A 22,830-nucleotide genomic window follows, 5' to 3' on the forward strand; every position below is an offset into this window, starting at 1 on the left:
AGCTCTTCCTGTCCAGAGTGCTATCCAGGAACAGGAAACACAGCACAAAGAAAGAAAAACACAGCAGTGACAATACCTCCAACACCAGCATTTAAAAATAACTTCTTCATGCTCACACTCAGTTAAAAGCAAGTGAATACTTCTTTTTTGCATTCTGAAGTTAATTTTGGCAAAAAGTATTTTGTCTATTGTTAATGTTAATAATACAGTTCACCCCAATATCAAAAATAAAAACATATTTTCCTCTTACCTGTAGTGCTATTTATCCATCTAGATAGTTTTGGAGATTGAGATGTCCTCCCTCTCTCCAAAATAATGGAATTAGATGGCGCTCATTGCCATTGAGTATCTAAAGTATATCTATACTCATCCAGTAGTTGCTGAAAAGCTTGTTGTGGAGCACAGACACCAGTGTCCTTGCAGTATGCCTCACAGATAACTGGAACACAAATCTACTAAACTGACTTGTGATGTAAAATATTGTTTGACACACAGCTTTTTTTTTTTTTTCTTATTCAACCAGCAGCAGAAAGAAACCTGTGAATGCAGAATAAAACTACAATTCTTTTCTTCCTTTTAAAGGGAGTGATTTTTCTTTTTTTTAAATAGTAGTCATTCATGGTTTTCTCTGAAACATCAACTATACTCTGAGACTTTACCTTCTGTATGAAATGTCACACCAACAGACGTGTTAAATGATAACATATAGACAGATATATAACAATAAAAAATAGAGCATTTATTCAACAAACATTACATCCTATTTGTTGTGTATACTTTGTGTAACAGGTTTTTACACTATTCTTCCGAGGAAAATGGATTTGGGGTATTTATCCCTCAGAGAGGACCACTGCACAAAGAAATAGTCTGATATTGGGTAGAGAATCCTCCCAGTGAGTGACAGCTTCTGAACCCGGCAAATACTTTCAACATAAACTATCAGGACTTTCTTCATTCCCAGAATTCCAAGCAGGAGTCCTGCCACACACAGGGGAACGCAGGTTCCTGGGCCGTTACATAGCACCTGAAACAACACACACACACACACAGAGGAGGGGGATGAGCACATTTCCAGGAAGTGACACATACTCATTTTTTCAAAGAAAGCAGCCTCCAGCAACTGTTGATGTGTGACAGAACACTCATGTCACATGACAGAAACTAGTCAAAGGAACCAATCAGGGCGATGCATTTACTGTCTTACGATCAATATCTTTTTAATCCCCGTGTGTCAAGCACAGAGAGAGATTCCAGATGGATTTGTTTTTCATCCAGACATCCAGTTTTTCTTGTTTTTGATGACAAAGATGGTTATAAGATCCAGTGGGGATCCTACTTTTGCCCAGTTGTCTGCAGTTGCACTGTGTTGGGCAGTCTGAGTCATCAAGACACTGTCGTCTCCAAAAACCGCTCAAGTGCATGTGAAATATAACTGGGTTTAGCTGACAACCCACACAACTTAATATCTATGTTTTTTTGTAAGTATCTACAAACCTGCAAAATTTCTGTATTTTCACTTCTTTTCCCACTGGTTCACAATTCAATACTTTTGTAGACTTGTACCCAACAGATGGATCAGGGCCATGTGAAAAATGTATTTCTGAGAATAAAGCCAGAATTCTGAGATTTAAGTCAGAATTCTGAGAATAAAGAAAGAATTCTTGGTTTTAAGTTACAATTAAGTAAGTGTTCTGAAAGTCAGATTTCTGAGATTATAGTCAAAATTCTGAATGTCACAATTCTAAGAATAAAGTCTGAATTCTGGGAATAAAGTCAGAATAGCAGTGACTCGTGACATTACTTGGACTTGATGATGTAAAACCATCCATGGCTATAGAAGATGCCCCAGGCTGTTGACATAGTGTGAAGAGGGAGAAAATCCACACATGGAGGAGGTGGGGTGGATGGACAGCTAAAACAAACACAAGACCTTCACATGCCTTCATGGAACTTTTGTAATGTGACTTTCGCGTTGTGAGTCGCTTCTGTGACGAGTGACATACATAATGTAATGTAGTTATTGTAACCCCAAACATGGTCTACCAAAGTATTTTTTTGTGCCTAAACCTAATCAAACAATGAGCGTTTCACAGCATTTATCACAGGTTAAATGGCCATTTAATGTATTAAAGACTGCTTTCTGGCCACGTCTGATACAGCTGCCAAAAGGTACCTTGGGCTTCAGTATCAGATGCTGGGGAGCAGTGACTAATCATCAGTATGAGATGAGTTGGGATAAGAGCTATTTGTACATGTTATCAATTGAAGCAATAATTCCACAGTGCTGCTATATTGATAGAGAAAAATTAGTTCTCCTACTGCAAAATCTGATGTTCTTCCTGTATTCAGTGAGGTCAAAATGATGTCAGAGTGATGTCATTGGTGTTAAAGAACAACTACTATTTCAGCTTGGATTTCTAGTCCCTTTCTCTGGGTATTCAAAGATGATTTTTGTCACTTAATGCTATGTTGTGGCCAACAAAGTATAGGCTAGAGTGGTGATACATGGCATCAAAGCTGTGGGCACAATGCATCCTGGTACATGCAGGCACTTCTAGCATGGCTCTGTGAGCAGGAGAGCTCTTTTTTGTCAATATAGCAGCACTGAGGGTTTTATAGCTTCAGTTGACTACATTTATCATCAAGACAGACTGGACATCAACAAGAAGAATGAATTTTTCACAAATTCACTTTGTTTGAACCAACCTGACAGTATCCAGCTGAGTTGCAGGAGAAATCCAACACTCCAGTTGGAAAAAATGATACCAAACAGAAGAACATTCAAACACTCTGAGGTGGTTAAAAAATGAACTGCAGTTTGCAAAAAGTGAAGGTCAAAAATTACAGAAGGAGACATAATATCTTCATCTTCATTTGACAAGTTGAACAGTTGCATTACATTTGGTGGAATGTGCATTATGACTTGTTTAGGAGTCAAAACTCAAAGTTTAGGACTTGGTATTTGACTCTGGAAAGGCAATCTTGACTTGGGACTTGAGTGCAAAGACAAAGAACTAGGACTTGCAAAACAACGACTTGGTTCCACCTCTGCAGGATATTAGTGGAGCTGATTGTCTCCATGTTTGTTGTGGAGGTCTTGTGTCTGAGCTGAACTGTCCCTCAAAACTCAGACTTAAAACATGTGGTGAATACACACCACTGTGTGAAGATGCAGAAGGCAGAGAGAGCAGAAAGTGGCGTTCTGTTTGTGACTCAGTGGCAGCAGCTGAGGCAACTCAGTGAGACTCAAACAGAGACGGAGGGGGATGGGACTGGGATGAAGAAGTGGCCTCAGGGCTGGAGGAGGCTGAGGGAGGTGAGGGAGTTTGGGTTTACAGGAAACCAGACAGAGCTGCTCTGGAGTCTGGAGAAGTCATCATACAGCAGAAGCACTGTATGATCCTCTCCACACTGCACTGGAAACTACACACAACTGCCTGCATTCTGCATTCACAGAGAACATTTCTATCATTCTTTCAGCTTAACAATACACATACAACAGTTACTTTACACCAACTAAATTAAATGATTCATGTAGCAGCAGATGTCACCATCAACATTTCAAACCTTTTGCTTGTTAACTTGTTAAATGGGTTGGTCAGTTGTGCAGTACATAAAAGTAAAAAATAAGCAGATTTCATCAGCTGACCTGAAGCTCCCTCTGGCTGCAGTAACTAAAACTCTGGAGATGGAATTCTCATTTGCCCTTTTCAGAGATTTCCAGGCACTGGATCCACGTACACTTACAGAATCTGGTTATTGTCAGTTTTATTAACACTGCTAGATCTCTGCTGCAGAAACCTGATTTCGTGGCCATAGGGTTGGGCCGATGGATGACGCCATGATCCACTGCTGATGGCTGGCAGTCACTGACCACTGAGTGTCCTCTCAGAGTGGCTCTAAGGCAGGAGCTGTTGGTGAGGTTCTGTTTTCCACATGTAGGAGAGTAAATCATTGGGTTGACCAAGGTCATCACACCAAAACATCATTAATGAAATCTTGAATTTGCAAGTGCAGAAGACATCTATTTGCTTTTATTGTTGACTCTTCTCCTACACACCTGTCTGCTTCTCCTTTTTGATATGTAGGAGAGAAAGTAAAAAGAAGCTACGATGTGATATGATATAAGATTTTTTTTTTTTTTTATATTTTAAGAGTTTATTAACGCCCCAGGAAGGAAAAACTGATTGTCACCAACATAGGAAGTATAAAAACATACACATCTCAAGGCAGCGCAAGGCAATTGGAGAGCACAACAGCAACATAAATGAACAATCAGTGAGACTGCAGCAGTAAATGTTAGCAGTTGTATAAAACATCAGCATCACCGATATTCATGGATACCAACATTACCATAATCCTTAATACATCTACATTTATAGTGGACAACATCAACAGTCAACAACATCGACCTCAACATCAGCATCAGATCATCATCATCAACAGTGACAATGTTCAGTAAAATCTTCACTACATAAGGTTTGAAGCAGGGGTGTCAAACTCATTTTAGTTCAGGGGCCACATACAGCCCAATTTGATTTGATTCTGCCCATTAATCGAGTAATCAGATAAGAAATATTGCGTGTTCTGCATTTTTTTTCTATTACATTACTTTTGCTTTATTTAAGAACAATGGCAATATACAAAAGAGAAAATAAGACAGGTCTATTAAATGAACAACTATAAATCACTAAAGTAAAAATACTCAGTAAAGTAACTTTACTTTTACTGTAGATTTACTTTTACTGTTTTTACTTTACTTTCTACTTATTTTCCAAGCACAAAGGTAAAAGTAAAGGTAGTAATGTCTGCAGAAACCACAAACAGAAGATGGAACTAACTCTTTTAACTGAAACAGTCACCAGAATGTTTTGTTCACATGTTAAAATCACAACATTTTTCTTCTGGAGCAGGACAGATGCTCCCAGACTCCCAGAGGACAGAGGACTGGTTTACCAACATGTCACCTTTTTCTCCTCTTATGAGTTTGCAGGTCTGTATTTAGTCATCAGAAAATACCAATAAGAATACCATTAAAGTGCAACAACAGCAATAAAAATGTTGATTTTTCAAAAATGGAAACAAGAACATACAAGATTTTTAAATTGTATTTAGGTATTTTTACATTGTAGTATTAGTGCTTTTACTTAGATAAAGAATCTGAGTATTTTTTCCACCACAGTGTGCTCTCGTGAAGTGTCTGACAGCACGTCACACTGCGTTCTGCTTAGGTTCACAGCCTGCCATGCTGTTACTTTGCTCTGTGTACAATAATGAAGATAAAAACAGCTGAAACTTGTTCAACAACCACTCCTTTCACCCTCTCTCATCAGTCAACCAACAGCGCATGTGGTCCCGTGGATATTTTCTACTAAGTGCACAATATATTTGATTCCACTTAATTCCCTTTCTGAAATGTTCTCCTAGTGCATTTTTGTAAGCTTCTACCTGTTTTATCCTGTAACTGTGATGCACACTGACAAAGGACAAAAACAAATTCTTGATTGGAAGAATGTCAGTCGACTACAGGCGCTCTGACTGATAATTTGAATTGCAATTCAAGTAGTCTTACTGTTATCTGCAGTTATTGTTAGTGTTAGATACTGAAGGCTTTTCACACAGTTTTAAATTGTCTGAAGTTGTGACTTTTTGAGTTTTTTTCTGTATGAATGATTTGTGACTCTTGATTTTAACTTTTATATTTTCTTCTTCTTTGGTTTACTTACGTTTCTGTCATATTCTACCTCAAAATTCAGCTGTTTCCTGCTTTATTTTGTGTTTCCTTCTCTCACCTCTTTAAAGACATGAATGCCACCAAAACATTTCTCTCCAACTAACAGAACACCAGCGCAAGCTCTAACTCTCCACACACTCACATCAACGCAAATTGTGGCCAGATTTGGCACAATTAAATGTGATGAGGTAGAGCACTTCAATATGTGTTGCTGCATTCAGAACCTCTCTATAAATTACACCAACTATTTTCTGCATTGTGGTCTTAAGTGTGAAAATTCTGGCGGCCTGAGCTGCCTAAAGCTGATCTGGTTCTCAGCAGTCGCACCAGTAAAATCCCCTGATGGCAGAGTCAGTGCCATTCTCCTGGTTTATGACTGTTCCTCAGCCGGCTGCAGTCAGAACCCTGACTGGAACATTCCTGGCATGACTGCCCTGGCGCTAAGTCCCCAGCTTTGTTTCCAACCAGCCACCAATAACCAGAGGATTCTGCTGGACAGACATCCAGAGGGACCGCTCACAGGTCTGGAATCTGCTCTCACTGCTCTCACCAACTCAATGTAGAGTTCACACAGACCAGAGGCAAGCTACTGTACATTATCAATACGTTATCAGACATTTTGTTTCATTGACAAAAGAGCTCTTACTGTCAGTTTCCATTTTCCAGATTATTTAGCTTCCACACAAACTGTGCATTGACGTCAGATTCTACTTTCTACTGAAGAAGTTGTTCCTATGAACTGACCCCAGTGTGTTGTGGATTATCCAGAGGAACAGGGACAATGTTTCTGGAAAATGATGTGTTGCTGAAGTGTTTAAATGTCATTTTTAAGTGTTGTGAATAGCACAAATTAAATTCCATTCACTTTTTAGTCCTGGGTGGAGGCAGGAATCCCAGAGGCAGACAAATAAACTATAAATATCTGCATGGGGACCACTGAAGGGAAAATAAAATGTCAATTTGAAATTGGGTTTGCCAACCCTTAATTACATATGTACAAAAAACAGAGAGACAAAAGATTCAACATGAGCACCTGTCAATGGGTGGGATATATCAGGCAGCACGTGAACAGTCAGGTCTTGGTTTAGATGTGTTGGAAGCAGGACAAATAGGCAGGATCTGAACTGAGGATCTGAGCAACCTTGATGAGATCATAATGGCTGGATGACTAAGTCAGAGCATCTCCAGAACAGCAGGTCTTTGGGGTGTTCATGGCATGCAGTGGTTAGTACCTATCAAAAGTGGTCCAAGAAGGGACAACTGGTGAATCAGTGACAGGGTCATGGGTGTCCAATGCTTTTGTGGGGAGGGAAGGCTTATCTGTCTGGTCCAATCCCACAGAAGAGCTACTTTAGTGCAAAAAGTTCATGCTGGCTATGATAAAAAGATGACACCTGTCCACCAGCGAAAGTGGCTACAATGGGCATGTGAGCATCAGAACTGGACCATGGAGTGACCTGGTGCTGACAAGGTGTTGACTTGGCCTCCAAACTCCCCAGATCTCAATCCAATCAAGCATCTCTGGGATGTGCTGGAACAACAAGTCCAATCCATGGAGGCCAGACCTCACAACTTACAGGACTTAAAGGGTCTGCTGCTGACATCTTGGTATCATATACTGCGAGACACCTTCAGAGGTCTGTGGAGTCCAGACCTCGATGAGTTAGAGCTGTTTTAGTGGCATTAGGCAGATGGTTTTAAAGTTCTCTATCTGTCAATTTGAAGATCCTAATGATGACTTATATCATCATACGTACTGACTGAATGTCAATATGTTTGTTTTCTCAAGGGTTTTCAGCTCACACGGACTCACCAGGCTACACATCTGATTTGAGACGTTTTCACTTACTGGACAGGAAGTGGCTCAAGCAGAGCTTATGAAGGTTGAGAACACAGTTCATCAGTCCATCCTTAAACCTAGATCTGATTGGTGTTATCACACCTACTTTGATACGTAATGTGACCTACTGGGTTCTCCCACCAGATGTGTCATGCAATGCATGCATTCTGTTTTAATCATCTTAAACACCTTTCAGTATTTTCACTTTGAATAGACTATTCAATTAGGGCTGGGGTAATCATCTAAAGTGTGAAAGTATTTTAGACAGAGATACAACAGTTTGGCTTTCTTTAGCTCCACAACCTGGGTGTGACTTATCAGAGTGGGACAGCTGCTCCACATGAGTGCTGGAAGTGAAGCACTGAGCAACCTGTCCTCCTCCTGTAGCTGCAGCAGTTGTCCTCTTTACCAGGATTATCAACACATGGAACATGTTTGTGTTAGTAGAAGTCACTTAACATAGATTTTTAGATTAGATAGAGTTAACTTTACACCCTGCATCATCTAATGGTGTAATTCAGCTGTTTTAAATTTTCCCTTCATTTTATCAGCCACATATGAGTCAGAAAATGGCTACAACTAACCTCATCGGCTGTCTGTAATTCATTTCAATTATATTCTTTGCTCCACACTGATGCAAAAATACACTGTCTTTGATCATCTTACCTGTATATGACTCCAGAGATGAAATAACTCCATGTGATAACCAATTTCAGTTTTAAGTCAAAATACGTTCAGTTAAAGGGTTGACACAGAGATAAATTAATATGCATCACAACTCATTTTGAATTTGAGGTCCAGTATTTTTCTGATCAGTCATCTGACATGGAGTCTACTAAATAGAGTGGAAATTAGACTAACTTTAAAATATGCCACTATTATCATTATTCTAATGTAATTTATGTGATTTTATGTCTACTTTTCAGGATTATGATTGAATAAAATATTTAAATATTAATGAGACAAATTTGTGTGTATTTTATGTAAATTCATTGTTATATAATTAAATAATAACAAAATAATCAGTATGTGGAGCCATTACATGGCTACTGTGTCAAACTGCACCCCTCCTAACGAGCAAGTCGGCTTTCAAATGGGAACTTGTTGAAAGCTACTGGTCATATGGCAGCTAGAGGCACCTCACACAGGAATGTCACAGGAATGATGTTCTGTCAACAATCAGTCCCTCCAGGAAGTTGCGATGTTGCAATCACAACAATTCACACAAATTTGAAAAGAACATAACACTTGTCAGTGTTACTGACATTTCTGTGTGCACTTTAATAGTTCATAATTTTATGGTTACTGTTTTGACTGTGCTCCAAAAAGCTTTTGCTTTTGCTTTTTTGTGGATTAACCCCCATGTTCTTCTACAAATAAAGTAGATTTTGTTTGAGTTTTTGTAAACCTGAGCTTTGTTGGTAAGGTTACTTAGAACACTCAGAACAGAGTGCTGTCTATTTCTTCCTTGAACTAGTTGTCTTTGAAGTTGAATTAAATCATCCAAAAAAATCACTTCCTTCCACAATTTCATTGCCAAAAAATACCTAAAAACATCGCAACATGCATGGCAATTTTTAAGAAAAGCTAACATGAAATCAGGCACTTTAGGCTGCAACAATAGTGAAACCAGCCGCGAAATCCTGGAGGGACCAACCAAAACCACCATGACAAAAACACTGCATGGTTGAGGAGAAAAGGAGGTTTCAGGAAAAATGGAAACATCTTATTTTGTCAGGGGACAAATAAAGTGATCTGCCTTACATGCAAACAAGTGCTGAAACAATTTAACGCTAAACAAAATTAGGAGAAAGATCACAAATTCCTGTGCAGCTCTTGATCATATGCTAGCTCTCTACATTGGCACTCAGGCATCAAAACTTTGAGAAGCTCATACATACATACATGGGTTAAAGAAACTGGGATATGAGCCTCTGGGTTTGACTTTAGGTTACAGGCTACACGAGTGTATGTGTGGTAAAAAATGTAAATTTTGCATTGCACAAAAGGAGCAGAATATAATCTGAAACAGATGATTTGTTTTGAGGTCACTCATTCTGTTTCAGAGTAAGTGATCTGTCAGTGATGACATATCGGTGAGACCTCTACTCCTACACATCTCAAACGTCAGACTTTCAGACCACTGTGGGTTCAGGATGGAGGCGGGAACTGTTTGGGGATAGATTGCTAACCTCAGAGGACCTTGCAACAATTCACACACTCAGTTTGTACAAGATTTCAATGTAGAAAACATTTAGTGGTGATCAGCTGAGCCTTACAGCCTGACCTATGAGTGAGGGAGTGACTGACTGCAGTGTTTCTCCAAACCTTCTTTATGGGGACCAACTTTTTTAAAAAGACAAACCATTGTGACCAAAATCAAAATACTTTATAAATTGTTCATCAATTTGTCAATTGTTTCCTTGATTATATTGTATATTGTATAATAGACACATTTTAAATACTTTAATAAAGGTATACTGCAGATATGAATCTTCAGTTTACAGAATTTCTTTATTGATTTTGTGACCTAAGTAAAAGCTCCTGTGACCCACTTGTGGGTCATGACCCAGTGTTTTGGGAATTACTTACTGTACATGACCAGGTGAGTCACTCCAAACACCCAAACCTCACAAACAGTCATTTAAATGAGGTGTTCAACTGACTGTAGTGGATACAGAAGAAATGTGACTAAGAGGAGCATGATTGTGAGGTGAGGGCTGACTCTTGCGTGTCATTTCTGCTCTGAACATCTCTGTGCTGTTTGCACAGCTGCCTGACACAAACACCTGCCTGGAAATGTGTTTTTTTTCTGCCTTTATGACAGCTGACAGATGGTGGATGGTTTCCCTTTCACTCTTTGTTTCTGAGGCTCTATTTAAATAAATAATGTGCTACAGTGTGAATCTCATCTACAGTGTTTTTCAGTTCTGTCTCTGTAGACATTATAATGGATTTTAAGAATGTTAAGCCCATCTACCTGTTTGTGATTCTCCTAGAAGGACTGTGTTAGCAGTTTGAGTAGACTGAGGAAACTCAGACTTCAGTAACTGACATGTTTTTACAGAATGTTGAACTAAAAGACACAAAGGAATCGGGACCTTTGCAAAACTGAAATTTTGTGTTGGTTCTTAGTACAGGGATAAAGCTTGGTGGCTATCTACATGGACTATTTGGTGGCCACAGAGTAACTTTTTGAGGCCATGGGCCATGATTAATGTCAAACTCTGCACATCCTTGTATGTTCCATCATATACAGGCTATAGTAGCAGCATTTTTCAGACTCATGTTCTTATTTATGACATTACTGACACTGTACATTGATCTCTTTCCTTTTTGGGTGATAATGAATTTTCTTCCTTGTTGAGAAAGATACCTGGTCCTCTCCATCCTATTATCTCAAAAAACTTCAGAAATGAAGGATATTGTGTTTAGTGAACCACCACTGGAGAAAACTGGCTTGTTGGTCAACAAATGCAGAGTTTCCACCACATGGTATGGCTTGGCTCAGCTCAGCTCAACATTGGTGCCACGGTCATGTCTCAATTTCATTTCCACTGCAGCTGGTACTCCCTCAATGTCAGCAGCAACATCTGCATAAACTGACCAAGGCTTCCATTTTTTAAAAAAAATCAGAGTTGAACGAATTTTTCATAACTGCAGTGACAATTTGAGGTTGATGTGCAGGATGTCTGTGATGATTCTCTGTGACCAATCAGTGATCTGCAGTGATTTCACTACAACATAGCAGGGCTGCACAATTAATTGAAATATTATTGGCATCAAAATATGGCCATGCCTTAACCCCAACAGGTGTCACATCATCATGAATTTAATAGCTTTGTTCAGTGACAATTAATTGTGATGCAAAAATGATCATTCAAACTAACTGTGTCATATCGCAATCAAATCATGCTATCCTCTATGCTGCTGCATGCTGGGGCAGCAGGCTGTGGGTGGCAGACGCAAACAAACTCAACAAACTGATCCGCAGGGCCACTGACATTGTAGGGGTGGAGTTTGACTCTCTGAAAGTGGTGTCAGAGAAAAGGATGCTGTTTAACTTATAGACTACATTGGACAATGTCTCACACCCACTCCACCATGTGCTGGTCAGGCATAAGAGCACTTTCAGTTAGAGACTACTCCTACCAAGATGCACCACTCAGTGCCACAGGAAATCATTCCTGCCTGTGATAATCAAATTGTACAACTCCTTCCTCTGAGTGACCCTTGGACTGTTTCTCCCTGTCAACAACTTTAACCACTTAAATTATTCCTTATTTATACTGCAGTGCATTGCTGACTGATTACATAATCCTGTGCAATAACATAACAGTGCAGCAATTAAACTTGTGCAATCACTCTACTGTCACACAGAAGTTCTATTTACACTGATATATAAACATATATTTTGTATCATGTTGCGCATTGTGTACATAATTCTTGTACATCTTATTCTATATCTCCACTTCTATTCTATTACTATATATGTATAAATATTAGGGCTGTCAAACTTAACGCAAATTCCTTTTAATGCCTCTAATTTTGTTAACCTGCGATTAACGCACGTTCTGATATATTGGCCTGACCACTAGTTCACATCAGCAGAAGACATGAGCTTCTGTCACCCAACAATATAAACAGGCTTGTCTATTAAGGCAACTGACTCAACGTAAAGAAATAGAAGTATAGAGGGAGGAAGAAGAGAGAGCTCTGATCGAGCTGAAACCAGGTAAAAGTTAAAAAAAAAAAAAAAAAAAAAGAAAAACACTGACCCGCAGCTGAGATAGAGGGAGAGAGCATGTGAATATGGACAAATGTATTGACTTGATATAAAAACTTTTTATGATCATGAATCATATTATTAATGTACACTTCTGTAGTGCGTGATTTTTAACTCCAAGTCTGATCTGTTTACTTTTAAATACTTCATGCCAATCAATCATAACAGCGAGCTGCAGAGAGGAGGGAGGGAGGGGAGCGAGTATGTGAAGTGCCAACTGATATAAAAACTTTATTGATGATGAGTCCTGATGTTACTGTACAGTTCTGTGGTTTAAACACTACAGATTAAAATATCTTTCTCTATAAAGACCAAACTGACAGATGCTTGTCTCCTCCACAAAAGGTTTGTCACTGTGCTGCATTATTGTAAGTCATGATAAACAGTCCAGACTCTGTCTCTCCTCTTTATCTCCTTGGTGTGTGTCTGTGTGCAGTTTGCTGTCTGCTGTGGTCTAAAACATCCACACTGATGTAAACTGTCAGAGTGAAACTGATGTAAATGACACTGCTACATTAATACAAAAACACTGTTTCATCATTATATAGACTGAGCTGAATAAAGGTGAGGATTTTTCTCCTATAGAAATAAACTATTATTAACAATAATAATACTAAAGAAATTAATTAAATGCATAGAAATAGTAATCTTTTCCTAAATTACTGCTGGTTCTGTGGTGTTTGAATTTTAAATCTGAAGCCTGCAGTGCATCAAAGAAGCTTCAATTGACTTTTCTATTGAAGTTTTTAGTGCATTTTGCCTTAATGTTAAATTGAGCAGGTCAATATGCTCATCTGTACCTGATGGACTTGGGTTTGTCATGTTATTATTTGAGAAAGACATTCTGGAGGCAGTTTTGCTCCAGCTCCACTGGGTTAATGAGTCAACTCACACAAAGTAGCTGGCTAACATTAGCATGCAGGAACATTTATGTATTGCTAAGCAACAGCCCAGTCCAGTGGCAAAGCCGAATAAATGAGTAAATAAACAAAGAAATCATAATCTCTTGTCACTTACTACTGTTAACTAATAAATGGTGTGAGTTTAGCTCTTGTATAAAACTTGTGGTCATGCTATTGCACTTTTACCAAATCACAGACGTGATAATATTCAGTCCAACAGCACTCTCTCTTATGTGATATTGCTTAAATATCAGCTTAGCTCACTTGGAAGCCTGAATGAGGTGATACCCTCCAACAAAAACAGGTCCCAGGTATTACCCACAACTTTTCCAATGGAAGACAAAGGAAAGAATTGAGCCAAGTTGTATGATGGAGTGTAAACACATCTTAAGTGTGGAAAAAATGTACGCATACTATAGCTTTCAGTCATATAGTGCATTTTCATGTGCATCTACAGTACATGTTGTAGAAGTACAACAGCAGAAACTTGCATTCAAATGGACATCAGTCAACTTGTTTTGAACAGAGTAATCAATGGCATTCAGCACTGATTATGTTTTCCAATTCAAAATTAAATATTGTCAAATATGTTGGAATGAGAATATCTTTGAAAAGCCAATTTACTGATGAGAAAGAGGTTTTGTAATTCAATCAGCATGATCTTGTTATGCAGCCCAAGTCAAATATTGGCGCCTTCACATTTGATGAGGAATAATGTCGTTGTTTGTACGTTATCTGAATTGTTTGAGTTTGTGCTCTTTCAGAGTGAATCAATCTTTAAAGGTTTAATTAGCAGTTTAGTGCAGTACTCCTATAAGGGTGGGGGCACTCACAAGATACAGATGAAGAAAAGAATGCTGCAATCTGTGAGTTAGAGGCTGACAGATCCTCACTCTTAGGGCATTCTCACAGTGGTAGCTCAGTTCATTTTAGTCCTGGTGCAGTTTGTGTTCATAATGACTTCTTACAAACGGACCAAGAGAAGGAAACATGCAGCTTTACAGACTGACGGGAAACTTGATGATTGGACAGTTTTGGTGATTGTCATCCTGCATCATTGGTGTAGCATCAGGACCAACATAGAAAATTCAAATTCCAGTGACTGACAGAAGCTTACAGGACACAGCGCACCTGTGCACACCTTGCTGACCTGCAGTGGCTCATATGTGCATAATGTCCACACAGAGACAGCACATTGCAGCGCCATGTCTGACAGCCACATCTGCCCTTCCCCCAACTATGTGTGACATACAGTTGTTTTACTGTAGGATCACTGTCACACAATTTTTAATCTGCCTGCGCTGAAGTACTGTTACTAAATGAATTTCAGAAATATAGACTGTACATGTCTTATCAATTATAGATTACCTCCTGAACAGATTTATTAGCCGTTTAGCTTTTAAAATCATGCTAAAATCACATCTTCTATCACAAAATCCTGTTTGGTTTGCTTGCTTTCACATCACATACAAACCACACCAGAGTTTGTTTGGACACCGACACCGACCTTTTCAGGCGGACATGGTCCAATTCCTTGGTCTGCACCAGGATTCGACTGACAGCTTTCACACCAGCCCATATGAACTGGACTAAACAGGTAAACAGACCATGGTCCATTTTAACCAAACCAAGCGAAGCAGGTGTAACAACGTCTTTAGTGTCGACCTGTGTGTGTGAGTGTGAGGGCAAAGAGGTATACTGTATGAGGTGTGCTCTGTGAGGGCACAGAGGTACCCTGATGTGTGAGAACTCACCATGTCTGGTCTGAGTGTGAACACCAGAGGGAGGGAGTAGCGTAGAGCGTTCAGGGTGCTGAGAACAGAGGAGCTCCAGGACTGATGCACCTCCCGACTCCGAGGGATCCGACAGATGGTGAACTGAGGAACAAGAGCACATGTCCATCAGGGACACTCAGGACACGTTGCAATTTGTACTGCAACAAAAACAGATTCATCAGAACATATTTTTATCTTTAGACATTTGTGTAAAAAAACAAAAACAAAATATAAAAACTTCTTGACATAGAAGTCATTTTTAGCACAAATAACATTGTTCAACCTACAATTCTGTGTCTAATGCGCAGTTAGCCTCCTAAGAGAAGTCTTGCTTGGTTTATAGTGCATAGAATAATGAACAGACAGGAAATAAGCGTCCTTTCACAGATTCCTGCTGGAGGACTCAATTACATTTTGCCACGGCAGATAGCGACAGTGGACAGTGGTCAGTGGACTTGGAAAACAAACTGCTTTTGTAATTGGAAGAAGTCATCTCATGATAAAGCTATATGTGGAAATGTATTTGTGATTCCCAAGTTAGGCATTAGTGATTACCTAGGAGTCTTTATAGAGAAATGACCAGCCAATTATATTTCTTCTCAATCTGCAAAGCAAATAATTATTCTGTTGGCTAAGTTCAGTAAATGCATTTCATTTTATATTTTTGTTTTGTTGCAACTTCTACAGTATGTTTTAGATAATTTTATTCATTGTATTGAATATCAGTCTTCAGGTATTTCTAAATACCCGGGTATACTGTACCACCTTGACACTGCCTCAGCCTATGTGTCTTTGTCCAGTACAAAACACATTTATTTAGTCTGCTTATCTGTTAGACCAGTCTCTCTCAAACACTGGGTCATGACCCACAGGTACGTCACATGAGCTTTTATTTAGATCACCAAATAAATAAAACATTATGGAAGAAATTCTGCAAATTTAAAATTATATCTGCAGTTCACTTTTAATTAAGTATTTAAAATGTGTGTAATATATATGTGTGTATGTACTTATTTTGTTTCATGTATGAACTCAGATAAAAATGTTCTATATTGGTTTCCTGATGAGAGGAAATAAAAACAGTGAGATGGCCTGTTGATACTAGAGCTGCAATGATTAGTCAGTTATTAATCGAGTATTAAATAAATAAATGGATTATTGGAAAAATTAGTGTTATTATTATTTTCACTTTTTTGGACCTATTTTTCAATTGACAAGATTCTGACAGGGTGAATTGTTCAACAGATTGATGAACTATCTATAAAGTAGCAGTAGTAGTTTGAGTTGGGTCACAATGGTTTATCTTTTTTTAAAAAGTGGGTCCCCAGAAAAAAGGTTTGAGAAACACTGTATTTGATAACCAACAGAAAATGACTCTGGAATAAAATTTTTCTTTCAAATAGTTTCAAAATAAGTATTAATTATCAAAACCTCAACATAGACAAGCACATTAAATCAGTGATTCAATCCTGTTTTCATCATCTCAGAAACATTTCAAGGATCAGAGCATTGGACACTGCAATGGAAACTGTAACTGCTGCTTTCATTACTTATGGATTAAATTACTGTAATTCTTCCCTCTCTGGAATCAGTAAAAAAAAAAAAAATCCCTCTCCCATCTCCAGCTCATCCAAAACTCTGCTGCCAGGGTTTTCACTCAGACTAAGAAACATCTCACCAATCCTGGCTTCTTTACATTAGTTACTTGTTGCATATAGAACTGATTTTAAGACATTATTGATTACGTACAATCAATGAGAGGCCTAGATCAGAGTTATTTAGCAGACCTTTTGGTGCCCTATGTCCCCTCCTGCTCCCTACAATCCTCAGATGTGTTGTTCCTTGGTCCGGATTTGTACTCAAATGTGACTGAGCCTTTGCAGTTAAGGCTCTGAGACTGTGGACTGACCTGCCTGAGGATATCAGGGCTACAAGCTCTGACATATCAATACATCTCTTTTAAAAGCCCACTTTGTTTAAATGTTTTTTGCTGACTGGGTAATTTTATCCTCCTTGTGTTTTATAAGGTGTTTAGTTAGCTGTATTAGTTTGTTTTCTTTTGTTTTAAATGTCATCTGTTTTTATTGCAAAGCACTTCGGCTATGACACTTAATCATGCAATATAAATAGTTTATTACACATTACTATTTAAGTAGAATCAGATCGATGTGTTGTGTAACAACCAGCTTGTCAAACTTCTCTATACTGCAAGTAAGAGAAAAATAAATGTTTGAATAAAATATTTATTCTCTGATCTTTCAGTTCTTTTTCGTTTTCAAATGAAATGTGTATTGTTTTTGTCTCAGAACATTTATAAAAGAATACATGTAACAAGGATTTAGCTCAATTCCACATCATGTCTCAGAACAACCAGAAGAAAAAAACTCTTTTCCCTGTACCAGTACTGTAGCCTCTGCAATGTCAATAAAGTTGAATTTGAATACAAAAATAGCACCACAGACACACATAAAAAGTGTGCTTATGCCACCTGCTGGTGAATATTAACACTGCACCACAAACAGGCCCATCACTTCCTGTGCATGACTCGTTCCATCAGCTGTCTTTATTACTTTTGTCAGATTGGCCAGTATGCACACATACACTCTGCCAAACATTTACTTCATTCAATATGCATTTGCTTTTAGTCAAGGCAAGTTAAATTTCATTTGTATAGCCCAAAAATCACAAATCACGTTTTGCCCTGTTTTGCTTTACAGGTGTACAGTGTGTGACACCCTCTGGTCTGTAAAAAGACTAGGAAAAAAACTCCCCAAAACACCCATTTCACAGGGGAAAAGATGGAAAGAACCTTATGGAGAACCACAAGGAGGGACCTTCCTCCCTGGACATATATATGTATCATGATCTTTTTTCTCAAATTTTAAAACATTTTTTTACATTTTACTATATAAATCTTATATAAGACTAAGATTAATTCTAATTCTTAATCATTATACATGATAGATTTTCACTATAATTTTTGTTTGAACCAGCTGTCTGCTATGAATAATTTTCAAAACTCACCTGAGATTGTGTGACTCTGTTATTCTTTCAGTCTGATGGGGGCCTTGTTACAGGCGTCAGATGTCTATGAGTTGTCAGAAGTTCTACACCAATGTTTATCCTCTAAACTTCTGACATGGTTTGAGGCCCAAAGAGGTCAAATGATCCAATATTTCACAAAAAGCAAAGAACCTACTGACAAAAGAGTATTCAGCATCAGAGGAAAATGAGATCAGAGGTAGATGTTTTTTTTTATTTACAATTTGAGAAAAAAGTTAAAATGCCAAGAATACATGTTGAGTTTATTCTCTATTTGATAGTTTAACTATATGACATGGTATTTTACATGATATATTTTTCCAACACTTTAACAATTTAAGAAATATCATGATTGGTTATTTTTTTCTTAATGTGGCTCTAATACTTTGTCATAAAGATTGGAGAGATGCTACCTCATCATCTCACAGATTTGTCTTGTGACCCTTTGGAGGAGCCTAACAAATGTGAATTCCGTAAAACTGAAGAAGAAACAACAAAAGACACATTTTCTGAACGTCAGTACCGATTCTGGAGAAAAAGCTGTAACTATACTAACAACTATATAATGAAAATAAAAATCAGAAAGTTTAGTAGATTGTCATTATTAACTGTAACAGGGAAATTTGACATCCATAAAGCAGGTCCTTGAGGTGTCACCCATCATTTGAATCATTCTGGATTGAATTTAAGATGAAATGTGAATCTGTTCAAATTGTAAACAAGAAATACACTCATATCACAAATACAATACAAGAATACTTAAAGAGAAAAATTATTTTATTAATTAATTTAATTTCTACTACAGATATTTGCTTGTGCTTTTATTGTATTTTTTCTGCAGTTCACTGGATTTCTATACTTTATTGCTTATGTTCTTAATCTCATACTTTACATTGCCTACTCATGTCCCTTCATATTTTCTATTGCTTATTTTGTACTGTCAGTTTAATTACTTTTGCCCTTTATTATACTCTTATTGTTAAGTGAATCTTTATTCTATGTTGCCTATTTTTGTACTTCCTGCAACTGCTATCACTGAAATCTTTATTTCTGTCTATTTATTCTTTGTAAATATGTCTGAGTCTGTTCTACCTGCACAATGACAATAGAGTTCTCTTTTGTCAAATTATTAGTTTGTTTATTATGGCTTTCCATTTACCCTTTCATTATGATTATTTTATTATCATTGCTGTAAATTATGTTTTTGATCTTTTTGTGTATTTATCACATTAACCAAATTCACCATTCACATGTTAATTGTATCATACCTGAAAAGAAGGTCATGTCTGTGATGATATTTTTTCATGATACCCAAATGTTCTATATTTTTTATGTTACATGCTTGTAAGTGATGTATTGTTGAATAAAGACTTATTAAAAGAAAAAATGACCCTTTGGAAGGACCTGGTCTGATCCCAAGAAATTAGCAAACAACTGAGTAGTAAATTTGAATAAAATATCAGTTGACTTATTGACTGAAGTTTCATTGTCTGAATGTTAAAACATTCATCACTGTTCAGAAACTACTGCTGCCAGAGCTGAAGCTAGCTGACAATGTGCAGCACAGCAGGTAACCAGATCATCAGGTCATCAGGTAACATGTCACCTTTCATTAAAATAGCCCACCTGTTGCTGAAAACAAAAACCTGTCAGCTCTTAAGAGAAACTTACATGCCTCTACTATCCATACCCAGCTGTGTACCTGTGACTCAGAGTCTGAGTGGTGTTTGGAGCTTTCAAACGTGCAGATCTTCTCCTCACTCATCCTGTCGGTGTCAGCGATCACGTAGTGTCGAGGTGTGTAGGCTGCAGACAGGCTCCCCATCAACCGCAGGATCTCTGAGGTGTGACCCCCTGGAAAACACAGAACACACACTCTGTTACACATGATGAAAACAACAGCTCTGTAAGCTTTCAAGACAACATCACTAATTACACCTTAAGATGGAAGATGCTGTTGAGGAACTAATCCCTTGTTCCAATTTTCATCACAGATTCTTCAGAAATCCCTTTATTATGTATCTTCAGATTTACTATGTCAGTGATGAAATACACAGAAAACACCTCTGTCCACATACTTTTGTGTGTTTTTAGTCTGGTTCTGTTTTTCCTGGTTTGGTCTGGGTGCCTTAGTTGTAATGAAGAGAAATCTTGCGCACTACTTCATGACAAAATAGTTTAAATCCCAACAACCAGGTTCCATATGTGGAAAGTCCTCCCAGGAGAAGAGTGGAAGCAGCAAAGCAGCAGATTTTTGAGGGATAATATTGATTAATCGATGATTGATAAAATGGACATTCAGAATTTGATTTTACAAGTAAAATTTAATTGACCTACTATCAAATAAAGTTCTGAAATATGACAGAGATTACTTTTATGAGCACATGTCAGTATTAAAGTGCATGTGTTTAATGTATGGGCCTTTGTGCTATTAAATGCTTCACAGGGAATGCACTGCTCTCAGAGAACACTTGGCTATGGAAATAAAGCTTTGATTGAGGAAAAAAAATGCATTTCCTATTGTCTGGAATTAGGCTTGGGTTGTATCAAAGTATTGTGGTTATTATGAATAAAGTTATCTGAAACACAGAAGTTGCAACTGTTTTTATATAGATGCAAAATAACTATGAAATGAAGTTAATTTATTAATAAGGAACGTAGCCAAGAGAAGAATTATTCAGAAGTAGACAAAAAATAATTGGTTGGTCATTTCTGCTCTATAGCCTTGATCTCCTTGCTAATCAACTGAATATGACCAGATATGGAACCATTAAAATATTTGCTTAATGTAACAATTCAGGAAAGTGCTTACAATTTGCAATCCCAGTTGTAACGATAAACGATTATAAAAAAAAAATAGATATATAATACAGTTTTCATACTCGATATAATCTAACTAATGACTTTATAACATTTTTCTGGCAACTGGAGCTTTATTGTGAAGTGTAAAATACGTCACCATGTATTAAATTAATAGCTGGCAAAGGGAAGCTTCATTATAAAGTCATTACTAAATGGTGATTTATTTAACGTTCTTCATTAAGGTTTCTTTTTTGCCAGTTACAAATGGGAATAACTGTTAGCAGGATTAACCAGTAGTAAGCAGTAACTGGACCTTAACAAATAGAGAGCCCACATTGGTGTATGAAAACTGTGTTAACCTGTATATAATTGTTTATTATGTGTTTACAAACTAATTGATAACCTAATTATAACCATATACGGGTAGTCTTACTGTAAAGTAGTTGCGTCTTAAGAATTCGGGACTGTTCTAAGAAAAACCCCCACTCTTACCAACACTTTGGTATGGTCCACTATTATTAGCACGGAAGCTAAGGAAGTCAGCTAATGGCACGACTTGAAAACATAGTCGTTTGTTCTCTCTTGTGCGCTACAATCTTAAATAATGCTTAAGCAAGTCGGAAAGTAGCGTTACAACATATAGTTTATGTCATAAGAATGTGAGTAAGGTCCAGTGAAGCGTTACGACAGGAGAGAACAGCTCATATCAAAGGCACCGCGGTACATGAACGTTACCTGAACCCGCAACGACCAGAACAGAGACCGAGCCTTTGGTTCCAGGCTGGAACTTTGTCCCAGTCTTCACTACAATGTATAACCGGATAATTAACAGCAAACATGTCAGTACCACAGCAAATACAGCTCCTAACAAAAACGCCATGACGGCTACGGGACCTCTGTAGGACCAAATCAGACGAAGTTTGCGTATTGTGCCCCGAGTTCAGACCGTCAGGTAGACGTTCCCTTCAGGCTTCCCGTAGCAGCTGAAGAGAGGAAAATACGGTTTGTTTAATAAATTCACGTTGATGATTGTACGCTACAATGTAACAGGGTTTTTATTTGCAACTGTTATCTCTTAGCTCACTCCCTTTTCAGGCCATGCAAGAGAATTTGTAAAACTAGTCCCTGTGGCAGACTGCTAGATGACTTGGTTTAAATTTCATTTTTTAAAATAAAACCTCAGTGAACTGAATAGAAAACTATTCACTGCAGACATTAAATATGAAAGAGATAAATCATGCTATGAGACAGTTCAGAGATAGTTGTATGAGTTTGTCATTTCAGTAGCAATCTAAATGCAGGGAGTCAGTCTAAAGTATTGAAACTCAAAAATATGTTTTTTCTGTTCCAATTAATGTTTGACACTAGCAGGCTGTTTCACATCCCTCTACTGAAAGTGGAAAATTTCTCTGTGCTCATATAAAATCCGATTTTAAGGCCCTATGAGTTTGATTTGTGAAATCTCAACTAGTTTGGAAGTCATTCCTGGTGTCAGTTTACAACTTGTAAAAGTGTACATCATTGCACTTTTACTAAGAATCTACTTTATAGGTAAGAAGGACACATTTTGTCTCCAGCAGGAAAACTTTAGAAACCAAATTTTCATATTCATATATTCTGTCTTTTTTTTTTTCTTTTTTTTTACTAAGGTTGAAGGAGTTTATGCCTTGAACATATTTTTTTTTCAAATGTGGAAATTATAAAATTTTTGTTGAAAAAAAAGGAGTGGATATTTAACTTTAAGTGAAATAAGAACACTTAGCAGCAGGTTGAGTTTATATTCACAAACTTTGACTGGGTAACATCTGGACATTATCCATCCATCAGTTGTTTATCCTTTGCAGGGTCATGGGGGTGGAGTTCCCAGCTGACATTAACTGAGATGCAGAGTACAGCCTGAACAGACCATCTTACCTTAAAAATAATTTATTTGATCTGGTTTGTTAGTA

At 37.7% G+C, this 22,830-nt stretch overlaps 1 protein-coding gene across 1 annotated transcript; it reads right to left on the reverse strand.

Moving 5' to 3' along the window:
- Positions 1-772: 772 nt before the first annotated feature.
- alg14 (ALG14 UDP-N-acetylglucosaminyltransferase subunit) lies at positions 773-21,805 on the reverse strand. The gene is made up of 4 exons (XM_084747771.1): positions 21,617-21,805; positions 19,782-19,933; positions 15,017-15,139; positions 773-1,024 (listed from the first exon to the last, which is right to left on the reverse strand). Exons 1-4 carry the CDS (start codon positions 21,759-21,761, stop codon positions 794-796), a joined length of 651 nt encoding a protein of 216 aa, XP_084603897.1. The 5' UTR covers positions 21,762-21,805; the 3' UTR covers positions 773-793.
- Positions 21,806-22,830: the final 1,025 nt, after the last annotated feature.

Source organism: Lutjanus erythropterus, chromosome 21 (assembly GCF_056507025.1).
Source record: "Lutjanus erythropterus isolate fLutEry1 chromosome 21, fLutEry1.hap2, whole genome shotgun sequence".
In the NCBI taxonomy this organism is placed as follows: Eukaryota; Metazoa; Chordata; class Actinopteri; order Lutjaniformes; family Lutjanidae; genus Lutjanus; species Lutjanus erythropterus.

Bases quoted from the DNA above. Each gene is read 5' to 3' on its own strand.
- alg14 (XM_084747771.1), bottom strand. From the start codon at position 21,761: ATGGCGTTTTTGTTAGGAGCTGTATTTGCTGTGGTACTGACATGTTTG. The intron at 15,140-19,781 runs GTACACAGCTGG...CTTGTTCCTCAG, and splicing joins ACTCAGACTCTGAGTCACAG to TTCACCATCTGTCGGATCCC. The intron at 1,025-15,016 runs GTGAGTTCTCAC...GTGTTGTTTCAG, and splicing joins TCACACTCAGACCAGACATG to GTGCTATGTAACGGCCCAGG.